The sequence below is a fragment of the Phyllopteryx taeniolatus genome, chromosome 8, assembly GCF_024500385.1.
Source record: "Phyllopteryx taeniolatus isolate TA_2022b chromosome 8, UOR_Ptae_1.2, whole genome shotgun sequence".
Classification (NCBI taxonomy): Eukaryota; Metazoa; Chordata; class Actinopteri; order Syngnathiformes; family Syngnathidae; genus Phyllopteryx; species Phyllopteryx taeniolatus.
The window spans coordinates 22,110,001-22,122,070 of record NC_084509.1 but is presented as its reverse complement, the minus strand read 5'-3'; the positions used below and the strand labels follow the sequence as shown (position 1 = coordinate 22,122,070).

The 12,070-nt window shown below is 41.5% G+C and overlaps 1 protein-coding gene across 1 annotated transcript in view; it reads left to right on the top strand.

Annotated features, from left to right (window-relative positions):
- The first annotated feature begins 74 nt into the window (after positions 1-74).
- Positions 75-12,070, top strand: part of LOC133482426 (coatomer subunit delta) — a 25,284-nt gene continuing 13,288 nt past the window's right edge. The window contains exons 1-6 of the mRNA XM_061782552.1: positions 75-261; positions 1,210-1,473; positions 6,329-6,508; positions 7,617-7,822; positions 7,924-8,085; positions 11,450-11,615. Coding sequence (XP_061638536.1) covers positions 259-261; positions 1,210-1,473; positions 6,329-6,508; positions 7,617-7,822; positions 7,924-8,085; positions 11,450-11,615 — 981 coding nt within the window. The 5' untranslated portion in view covers positions 75-258. The remainder of the gene's footprint in view (positions 262-1,209; positions 1,474-6,328; positions 6,509-7,616; positions 7,823-7,923; positions 8,086-11,449; positions 11,616-12,070) is intronic.

Genomic DNA, 12,070 nt, shown 5'->3' with positions numbered 1-12,070 from the left:
CAACCTTTCTATGAGGCTGAGAGTTAAGAATCACGTGAGGACTTGAAAGCACCACGTCAGTGGTTTGCAGTGTGGCGCTGCACTTCCGGTGGAGACGTGGCTCTGTACTGCTGCCATCTTGACGCTAGGCTAGCGAACAAGCATACATCCTCAAGTGAGCTGGACCGTCGTCCCTTGCCTATTTGGAGTGGGTAAACTAACCGAAGCAAAAAGAGACAAGAAACTGAAGGCCTTCATTATATAACTAGAGGAACAAAAATGGTGAGTAAAAAATGTATCCAGAAAGTTAAATACGTTTCGTTGGGCCTAGTGCTTCAAAACATCGGCTAAGCAGGTAGCTAACAAATGCGAGATAACCCTCAGCTGAGGTCTCCAACAGCGAAATTATTCTGCTTTGTACTTTTTGAGTGACACTACGGACGTTTTCGTATAGCTGTAATTTATGACATGATTTTATTTCAGTCATTGAAATTGAGTGTTGTGGCCGAATGGACGACACGGTGCAGGCAGTGCTGACGTGAACTAGCTCGTTTCTGTCTGCTTGCTAACGTTACCTGCTGTCAATATGGATATTACTCGCAAAGCTTCTCTAGATAACGTCACAATAGCTTAAAGTTCTGTCAACATCTACCAAGCGGACAATTTATATATTCATTGTCATGTTAATTTGATGTAGTTGTAATAGTCTCCCAGTTTACCGTTGAACTACCAAAAATCGTACGTATATCTGTGAAACAGTTTCATGAGCAAATCTCGTGTACTTGCAAAAGATTGTAGTGGAAGTGGATGTTATCCGTTTTTACAACCACCCATACAGGAATTTTGTTTGGTAGTTTGTTCAAGCTCTTTGATTAGGTTTAATAATGGTTTTTATTATTGCAGTTTTAGCGCTTTAATTTACCTTTGTGTCGTGGTCCTTTTGAAATTACGTATATTTATTGTACCAGTTCTGAGAATCTTGTCAGCACAGTCTTTCGAACAGCTCTAAGTGCTAGAGGACTCTGCATCTTTTTGCACAATTGTCAAAAAAAAATAACTAGCAACCCTTATTGCTCAGTGACTGTTTTTTGTCAATGTCTTTATGTCTCCAAAGTGTTCTCTGTCAATTGACTGTCTGTTGTCGTACTAGAATGGCTCCAACTACCGGAAACAAATTCCTTGTGTGTTTTTTGGACATACTTGGCAAATAAAAATGATTCTGATCTTCAGGTGCTGTTGGCAGCGGCGGTGTGCACCAAGGCTGGCAAGGCCATTGTTTCGCGACAATTTGTCGATATGACACGGACACGAATTGAAGGTCTCCTTGCCGCATTCCCAAAACTGATGAACACAGGGAAGCAGCATACCTTTGTGGAAACAGACAGTGTCCGTTATGTTTACCAGCCGCTGGAGAAGCTCTACATGGTCCTCATCACCACCAAGAACAGCAACATCCTTGAAGACCTTGAGACATTAAGGCTCTTTTCTCGTGTGGTAAGCCTTCATTTTTTTAGAGTGATTACACTCTTGTAATGTTGTGTACGCCCAATTCATTTTAAATGATCTGGACTGTACTGTCTGTTTACACTTGGCATATGGTCATTGAGAAAGATCAATATTATCAAGAGCCATCAGTGTGACCTTCCAGTAGCCACAGGCCAATTTTAACTCCATATTTGAAATGTGATTTCCTCATGTTTAAAAAAAATAAATAAAATGACAAACACACACAAAGAAAGAAACAAAACCATCTGTAATCCCCTCATGCTAAGATTATCTGTCTGGTGGGTGGCAAGTTGGTGTCCAAGCACTGCCAAGGTGCCCTTGAGCAATGACACCCTAAATATTTGGGGTTGTCTCTTTGTGCACCCCCCCCCCCCCCTAAATTGTGATACAAATTTAGTGTAAAGATTATAATGAAAGTGTTTCTGAATGGGTTATAGTCCTTTAGCAAAACTAAATTGATTGAAAATAATAAGAATAAAACCAACCCAAAGATTCATTCATTTGTTCATTCATTTTCCGGACCGCTTATCCTCACTCGGGTCGCGGGCATGCTGGCGCCTATCTCAGCTGACGCTGGGCGAGGGGCGGGGTACACCCTGAACTAGTCGCCAGCCTATCGCAGGTCACAAATAAACAAATAATCATTTGCACTCACATTCACACTTACGGGCAATTAAGAGTTTTCAATTAACCTACAATGCATGTTTTTTTTGGATGCGGGAGGAAACCGGAGTACCCGCAGAAAACCCACACAGGCACTGGGAGAACATGCAAACTCCACACAGGCGAGGCTGGATTTTAACCCATGTCCTCAGAACTGTGAGTTAGACGTGCTAACCATTACTAAAAGCAGGTTCAATAAAATAGTCTGTAATTAAGTTATGTGAAACAGGAGACTGGTGAGCTATTTTAGAGGGCTTTGGGGACACAATAAATTATACTGGTTGTTCATAGTCTCGTTACAGTTTTGAAATTAAATACAAAGGCAATTGATGACATATATTCATTTTATTTGTTCCACTGTACACTGGGTATGAGTTTTTAATCACATTGCATTATTGTGTTTCAGACATCAAGTCGATTGAAGTGGCATCCTGTTGAACGAATCCCGAAGAAATGGCTACTCCTCAAGAGAAAGCAGAATGTGTATCATGGTTTATGATAAATCGGATACGCAGACATTGACATAGGGAGTGTCTCGCTGAACTTCTGTAGTCACATGGTGGTGTTCTGATTCCCAGCTTCTCATATTATGTTTGTTCACTTTCCCTGAAACATCAAGCGGATTTGTTTTTGTGATGAGTCAACCTTTCATGTTTCAGCGAGAGAGTCCCAAAGTGAATGTTTGCGTATCCGATTGTCTCAAAAAACCATAATACATATTGTGCTTTCTCTTGAGGAGTAACCATTTTTCAGGGATTCATTCAAATTGATGCCACTTCAATCAACAGGATAACTGAAACACAATAAAGCAGTGAGATTAAAAACGTTGATAGCCACTGTGTGCAGTGGAACAAGTCAAATTAATATATCTACTGCCTTTGTAATTAAATTTAAAAACTGTAAAGAAACTTAATAAACACCCTGTACCGCTAGCAAATAACACAAACGGGGTACACGCATACAGATACAAAAAAACGTGAGGGACTCCACACATGATGGGGAAAAAAAAGTCAAGTGTGTTCCTACTACTCTTACAGTGTGTGGTCTACTGAAGATAATGCACAAAACACCACACTTAGATAATCCCACGAACAATTGTGAGTCTCCATGTTTATCCATGTGTGTACTGCACTTTTAGGTAGGCTTTGGACAGGAAGTTGATTTGTTTCATGTGGGATGAACGAGTAGAAAAATGCATTTGTATCAGAATCACTACTCGTCACACTCCTTGAAGTCTCGGCGCCCTTTGCACAATGGTCATTGCACCGGACTATTGCAATATTAGTCATTCGAACTGCTCTAAGTGCTAGAGGACTCTGCATCTTTTTGCACAATTGTCAAAAAAAAATAATGCACCGGCATTACCAGATAACTAGCAACCCTTTGCTGCTCAGTGACTGTTTTTTTGGTCAATGTCTTTATGTCTCCAAAGTGTTCTCTGTCAATTGACTGTCTGTTGTCTTACTAGAGCGGCTCCAACTACCGGAGACAAATTCCTTGTGTGTTTTTGGATATACTTGGCAAATAAAGATGATTCAAATCCCTACCCCCTAATAAGTACCAAATCCACCCCTAATAAATATAATCTCTGTGAGTTAATAAACACAGTCTGCCCCTATATGAGGAAATATGGTATTTGTTTAATTTGGGATAATGTTACAAAGAACCAACGCTCCTGTCAAAGTCACTTTTTTTGTCCGGGACCCTATGAGTCAAGATTTCTTTTTAGACATTGGTTTTTCCCCTATTGCTAAAATATCATGGCACTGTAGCCGACTGGTTAGAACATCTGCTTCACAGTTTTGTGGACCCGTGTTCAAATCTGGCCTCGCTTGTGTGGAGTATGCATGTTCCTCCCGTGTCTGCGTGGGTTTTCTCCAGGTACTCCGGTTTCCTCCCACCTCTCCAAAACATGCATGGTAGGTTAATTGAAGACTCTAAATTGTCCATAGGCATGAATGTGAGTGCGAATGGTTGTTTGTCAATGTGTGCCCTGCGATTGGCTGGCGACCAGTTCAGGGTGTACCCCGCCTCTCGCCGAGCGTCAGCTGACATAGGCGGCAGCATGCCCGTGACACTAGTGAGGATAAGCAGTACGAAAAATGGATGGATGAATATTGCTCCAAGTAATACCAGCCAAGACGACCTAATTCATAAAAAATGTATCTTCATGCAAAAAACTAGATTTTGCACTAGCCTTTACACCGATCTGATCGGTTTGATCGGTATTGGCCGATTATTAGCATTTTATGCTGATAGGCTTTAATGTCATAATTTGCCGATCAGCTACGCAAAAAACATTTACTGCACGTCACCATCATGTATGATATATTTGAATCCAAAAGCTAGTTTATTTTTAGCCTTGTCGCATGTCTTTTGACGTAGTACTGTAATTATCTGACCGCCAATAAAATTATATGAAAAAAAACATGTTGGCGATGTGGGTGAGACAAGACAAATTTGGTCTTTCACGATTGCTCAATGTCAGACTACTGCAATAAAATCTTGTATTCCGATATCACTGCATCCCGTTTTTTACAATCACTGGGCTTCATCTTGTCAACTGAAACGCAACCGGATACACTCGTTACCACGGCAGCAACAGTCGATCGCGTTGTGTGTATTATAAGAACTAAATGGGGGAAAAAACGTGTTGGTGGTCACCGGTGCTTGGGAGAGGACTTTAATTCAAGGCTTGCTTGAGGTATGTTCACATACTTTTAATACGATACGGCTCTCAAGCGGTCAACAAAACGTTATGTAGCCTAGCAAGCTAGTGCTAGCACTAACGGTTGTAAGCGAAAATGCAGGCGTTCTGTCGAATCATGCTCTCAAGTTTTGGTGTGTGTGAAGTCATTTAATTACAGTAAGTTAGCACACATTTTTTCTGTCATGTTGTAAAGTTAGTTTCACCTGACTGATTAGAATACATGATCGGAATAGATCAGTGGATTAGAATACATGATCGGAATAGATCAGTGGTTGCCAACCTTTATGGAGCCAAGGCACATATTTTACAATTGAAAAATCTCACAACACACCAACAAACAAAAATGTCACAAAAAGTGCATACATTAATTACTGTATGTACTTCCTGCCATCTAATAGAAGACCATTCATTTGTTCTGTCTATCACTATGCCTCACTGGCATAAATAGATGAACAAAGATACATTATTTATTGTAAATATAATTTTTTGAGCAATTAAGTACAAAAGTATGTACAGTGAATGAACAAGTCATTTAAATAGACACATTGCTCCATCTTATGATCGGATCGGTTATCGTTTTTTTAAACTCTGTAATTTGCCCCAAAAATCCCGATAGTGTAAAGCCTACTTTACACCGTTATGATCGGCTTGATTGGTATCGGCCGATAATTAGCATTTTATGCTGATTGACTTTTTCATAATTCACCGATCCGATGAATGACGTCATTGATCAGCTCCGCAAAAGAAATTTACTCCGCGTCGCCATCGTTTACAGTATATTTGAATCCAAAAGCTAGTTTATTTATAACCTTGTCGTGTGTCTTTTGACGTCATTTACGATCACTGGGCTTTGTCAAATCAAACGCGACTGGATACACTCGTTACTACGGCCACGACGACAACAATGGATCCCGCGTGTATTGTGTTGGTTAAAAAAAAAGAACAAAATGGGGGAAAACGTGGTGGGGGGGTGGGGTCACCGGTGCTCGGGAGAAGACGTTCATTCAAGGATTGCTTGAGGTATGTTCACCGTACTATTAATACGATAGGGCTCACAAGCAGCCAACATAACGTTATGTAGCCCAGCAAGCTAGTGCTCGCTCTTAACGGTTGTACGTAAATATGACAGCATTCTGTCGAATCATGCTCTAAAGTTTTGGTGTGTAATTACAATAAAGTAATTTAATTCCAGTAAGTTAGCACCCATTATTTCTGTCATGTTGCAATGTTGGTTTGACCTGACTGATTAGAATACATGACCTGACTAGAGAATATTTTTGAAGATACTCGGTATACAGTACACAAGTATATAGAGTAAATGAACAAGTCATTTAAATAGACACATTGCTCCATCTTGTGATTGGATCGGTGATTGGTTATCATTTTTTTTAAGTCTCTGATCAGTCCCAAAAATCCTGATCGTGTAAAGCCTACAAAAAACTGTCAAGTATCTCCTTTATGTCTGTCCAGATCCCAGAATACTGCCGTGTGCTGGAGGAGAGTGAAATTTCAGAGCACTGTTTTGACCTGATCTTTGCCTTTGATGAGATTGTGGCTTTAGGCTACAGAGAGAATGTCAACCTGGCTCAAATCCGCACCTTCACAGAGATGGACTCCCACGAGGAGAAGGTCTTCCGTGCTGTCCGAGAGGTGAGTTCATCAAGTTGGGTCTGGGCCTTTTCTGGCTGGATTTATACTTCATGTTGCAGGGCTTGTTTTTTTCCTTCCCAGTTGGACCAATGTTTTTTCTCTTTATTCTACTGTGGCATAAGGGGTGGGGATATATGGAATATACTCAATATATCGCGGGTTGTTGCACGGGAGCTGTATAAAATGACAAGATCGCAACTATTGAGTACAAATCCTGGTGCACCTCTCACAGTAAGCAGCACACACCCTCGCCCATCCAGAAAACTCCTGCGCTTGTGTGTGTTTTTGTATCAGCTGAAAACATTTCATTTTCATGTTCAAAATCCCACAGTAATGTCTACTTGATTCATTAGATTGGTGTCACAGAGATGCCAACTGTTATGATTTGGCCGCATTTTGTCGCGGCCAGTTGACGTGTGTTCCTACGTTACGCCAAAGTCAAAAATAGTCCCCCATCCGGAGAAGACGAGACGACATGCGGCCGTTTAAGTTACCTGAAGTTTGCCAGTGAGCAAGCAAGCGAGCGAGGGGCTATCACGAGTTCAGTGTCTTAACTAATCCGGAAAATGACAAAAAGAGAGTATGCCTCGCTCGAGTGGGGCATAACATTTGTTGATGTCATTGTGTTTTCCTCCGTGTAAAAAAAAATAATAAAAAAAATAAAATAAAAAAATCCTATCTTCAAGCTCATCTGACAGAGAGCTGCAAGGCTGCAGCTGTCTTGCTACTAGCTGCTACTGTGGCTAACACTGTGTCTGCGCGTCTCTTAAAAGTCACTAATCATCTCCTCCATGGCAATGAGTAAGCCACAATTCTTCCCTCGGACGAGGAGTATTAACTAGGGGTGTCCCGATCCAATCTTTGACATGCAGCTTAGCATTTGGCTGGCAGACGTCATGGCAAAAAATATGCCTTTGATGGTACAGAAAATTTGAAAATGCATTTAAAAATATAATAGACTGTACATGTGTTGTCAGAGGCTATTTCTAAGAACACTTCTATGAAAGTGGGTCGTGACTTTCCAACAACAGGAAGGGCGACAACAGTTAAGAACCACTGCTCTTAGTGTATTGCCCAGTATTTCATATCATATTTTGTCGGCTCATAGACCCAGGAAAGAGAGGCCAAGGCTGAGATGAGGAGGAAGGCCAAGGAGCTGCAACAGGCTAGAAGGGATGCTGAGCGCTCTGGGAAGAAGGGACCAGCTTTTGGTGGCTTTGGCAGTGGTGGAATGACCAGCATCTCCTCAGGATCTATCATCACGGAAACCATCGTAGAGCCTGAAAAGCCCAAGATCACACCAGCTCCAGTCAGGTACAGGAAAAGAGAATCTCTTTGAATTTATTTGTTCTGTCATTGTCTTTTGATTTTCAAGGGATTTTTGTTTGGCAAACTGTTTTCCTCCCCCTTTCCAGACCAAGTGGACCAAGTAAGGCGCTGAAGCTGGGTGCTAAAGGGAAAGAAGTGGACAACTTTGTTGACAAGCTGAAGTCGGAGGGTGAAACTATCATGCCGTCCTCTGGGAAGAGAGGCTCAGATGTTTCTAAAGCTCTGCCACCACCAGTGAATGTAGAGAGGTAGGCACTCTTCTCGGTCGATAATAAAAACACTCCACTTTTTTCCACTTAAAAATTTAAATGGTGGCAGGTGTGTGTGGACTCCTATTGAACATTAGTTTGAATGTCATCTGTTACTTCTGAACACAGCCACATTCCAGTCATAAGAGGGACTGCATCCTTGTGCAACCACATTTTTTATTTAATTTTTATTTATTTAACTAGGTAAAAGTCCAGTTAAAACAGAACTTATTTTGCCATGGTGACCTTCCCAAGAAGGCAGCAATTTAAACGTCAAGTCCAAATCAAAATCACATTAAAGTTTATTTCAGTTGTTTATATTCACCTCCCCTCTCAAAAAGTTACAAAAACAAAACCGATGAGTTGAACAACTCAAAGTTTTAAAATGCTGATCTTGGTCAAAATTCTTTTACAACACAAAAACCTGGCATTTTAGCAGGTGTATGTATAATTTTTATATGCACTGCAGCTTTGTTCCTGTTTTTGTAATCTGCCTGGTGAGCCTACAGTACCATGGTGTTTAATAAGTAGAAACTACAGTGGGTACGGAAAGTATTCAGACCCCCTTAAATCTTTCACTCTTTGTTGTATTGCAGCCATTTGTTAAAATAGTTTAGGTCCATTTTTTTCCCCTCAATGTACACACAGCACCCCATATTGACACAAAAAAACGGAATTGTTGACATTTTTGCAGATTTATTAAAAAAGAAAAACTGCAATATTACACAGCCACAAGTATTCAGACCCTTTGCTGTGACACTCATATTTAACTCGGGTGCTGTCCATTTCTTCTGATCATCCTTGAGATGGTTCTTCACCTTCATTGGAGTCCAGTTGTTTGATTATACTGATTGGACTTGATTAGGAAAGCCACACACCTGTCTATATTAGACCTTAGTGCTCACAGTGCAATGTCAGAGCAAATGAGAATCATGAGGTCAAAGGAACTGCCTGAAGAGCTCAGAGACAGAATTTTGGCAAGACAAAGACCTGGCCAAGGTTACAATTTTTTTTTTGCTGCACTTAAGGTTCCTAAGAGCACAGTGGCCTTCATAATCCTTAAATGCGAGACGTTTGGGATGATCAGAACCCTTCCTACAGCTGGCCGTCTGGCCAAACTGAGCAATCGGGCGAGAAGAGCCTTGGTGAAAGAGGTAAAGAAGAACCCAAAGATCACTGTGGCTGAGCTCCAGAGATGCAGTCTGGAAATGGGAGAAAGTTCTAGAAAGTCAACCATCACTGAGGCCCTCCACCAGTCGGGGCTTTATTGCAGAGTGGCCCGACGGAAGCCTCTCCTCAGTGCACGACACAAGAAAGCCCGCATGGAGTTTGCTAAAAAAAAAAACTCCTGGAGGACTCCAAAATGGTGAGAAATAAGATTCTCTGTTCTGATGAGACCAAGATAGAACTTTTTGGCCTTAATTCTAAGCGGTATGTCTGGAGAAAACCAGGCACTGCTCATCACCTGTCCAATACAGTCCCTACAGTGAAGCGTGGTGGTGGCAGCATCATGCTATGGGGGTGTTTTTCAGCTGCAGGGACAGGACGACTGGTTCCAATTGAAGGAACGATGAATACGGCCAATTATAGGGATATCTTGGACGAAAACATTCTTCAGAGTGCTCAGGACCTCAGACTGGGCCCAAGGTTCACCTTCCAACAACACAATGACCCGAAGCACACAGCTAAAATAACAAAGGAATGGCTTCAGAACAACTATGTGACTGTTTTTGAATGACCCAGCCAGAGCCCTGACTTAAACCCAATTGAGCATCTCTGAGACCTGAAAATGGCTGTCCACCAACGTTCGCCATCCAACCAGACACAACTGGAGAGGATCTGCAAGGAGGAATGGCAGAGGATCCCCAAATCCAGGTGTGAATAACCTGTTGCATCGTTCCCAAAATGTCTCATGGCTGTATTAGCTCAAAAGGGTGTTTCTACTAAATACTGAGCAAAGGGTCTGAATACTGAATACTGGCGGTGTTACTTCAGTTTTTCTTTTTTAATAAATCTGCAAACATTTCAACAATTCTTTTTTTTTTTTTTTTTTTTTTCTGTCAATATGGGGTGCTGTGTGTACATTTAATAAGGGGGAAAAAAATACCTTACATGATTTTAGCAAATGGCTGCAATATAACGAAGAAGAAGAAGAATCACCTTTTATTGAATACTTTAGTGGGTACTGTATATAGTAGAAGACCATTTCTTGCAGTTGAAATTGGAGATTTTATTTTATGATTGTATTTGTTTTAAAGTGATATTTTTCAGCAATATATGAATTTGCACATTCATAAGTTTATTCATTCATTCGTTTTCCGTTCCGCTTATCCTCACTCGGTCGCGGGTATACCCTGAACTGGTCGTCAGCCAATCGCAGGGCACCTGTAAACAAGCAACCATTCGCACTCACATTCACACCTTTTTAGTTATTTTTATTTTATTTTACATTCAAAATCAGAAGTTACTCAATAGTTACCCAGTACTTTCTAAAGGCTTCTTTATACTCGCGCGGTGCCCCGCGCGTAGTTTGCCTTTTGTACTCGAGCGCAACCCATGCACACAGTTTTTAAAATGTACTGCAGTTCACCCCCAAGTCGGGGGTGTCGCTACGGCTGGTATTGGCTAGGACACCACATGGTAGAGTTTCCTCTGCATTTTTTGGGCCAGTTCCGGTAGCCGTTTTTACTTTACTTTCAGTAACAAGGAACAAAGCAACAACAACGGCGACCGTGGAACAGTGTGTGCTAGAACAAATGGGCCTAGAAAACCAGATGATACGTTTAATTATGCTGCAAAATCGATCAAGAAGGCAGCGGCGTAGATGGTATGTAGAACCAAGGGCCACGCTGAGTACGTCATCACACAGCATGTGACTAAAACGGACCAATCACGAGTGATGATCTTCGCGGCGGTTTACGCGTAGTAGCAATTTTTGCCGTGTGTGCGTCAAGCTACGCAGAGGGGCCGCACGGGCCAATTCGTCGGCCGCGCGAGCGCGAGAGTATAAGGACGCCTTAACTCTAACTCAAGTAAATATTTGGAGGACTACTTTTAACTTGAGTCATATTATTGTAAAGTAACAGCACTCTTACTTGAGTACAATATTTGGCTACTCTACCCACCTCTGGTAATAGCAGAGATGATCGATCCCAAATAATTATTTTTGCGAATATTCGATATTGGTATTTCTGAACAATGTGTAATTGCAGAAAGACATGAAAAACAATAGCAGTTCATTAATTTGTTTATCCAGCCGGTCCCACTACAACGCAACGTTTAGCCAATAACAAAAAAAATTATTCGCCATCTTCAACCGGTGGTCTCCACACATCACTTTGCTCATTTTATTTGCACTCCACAGTGTACATCTGCGTGTAGAGGAGAAGATCTTGCTCACTTGCGGTCGTGACGGTGGGCTGCAGAACATGGAGGTGCTGGGCATGGTCACGCTGCGAGTCACAGATGACAAGAATGGACGCATCCGCCTGGTTCTCCTCAATAATGACACCAAAGGATTACAGCTACAAGTAGGTGTTTTGCAAAATGGAGGGACTTCAGTGGGTACGGAAAGTATTCAGACCCCCTTCAATTTTTCACTTTATTGCAGCCATTTGCTAAAATAATATAAGGTAATTTTTTTCCTCATTAATGTACACACAGCACCCCATATTGACAGGAAAAAAACAGAATTGTTGAACTTTTTGCAGATTTATTAAAAAAGAAAAACTGAAATATCACACAGCTATAACTATTCAGACCCTTTGCTCATTATTTAGTAGAAGTACCCTTTTGAGCTAATACAGCCATGAGTCTTTTGGGGAATGTTGCAGCAAGTTTTTCACACCTGGATTTTGGGGATCCTCTGCTATTCCTCCTTGCAGATCCTCTCCAGTTCTGTCAGGTTGGATGGTGAAGGTTGGTGGACAGCCATTTTCAGGTCACTCCAGATACGCTCAATTGGTTTTCAGTCAGGGCTCTGGCT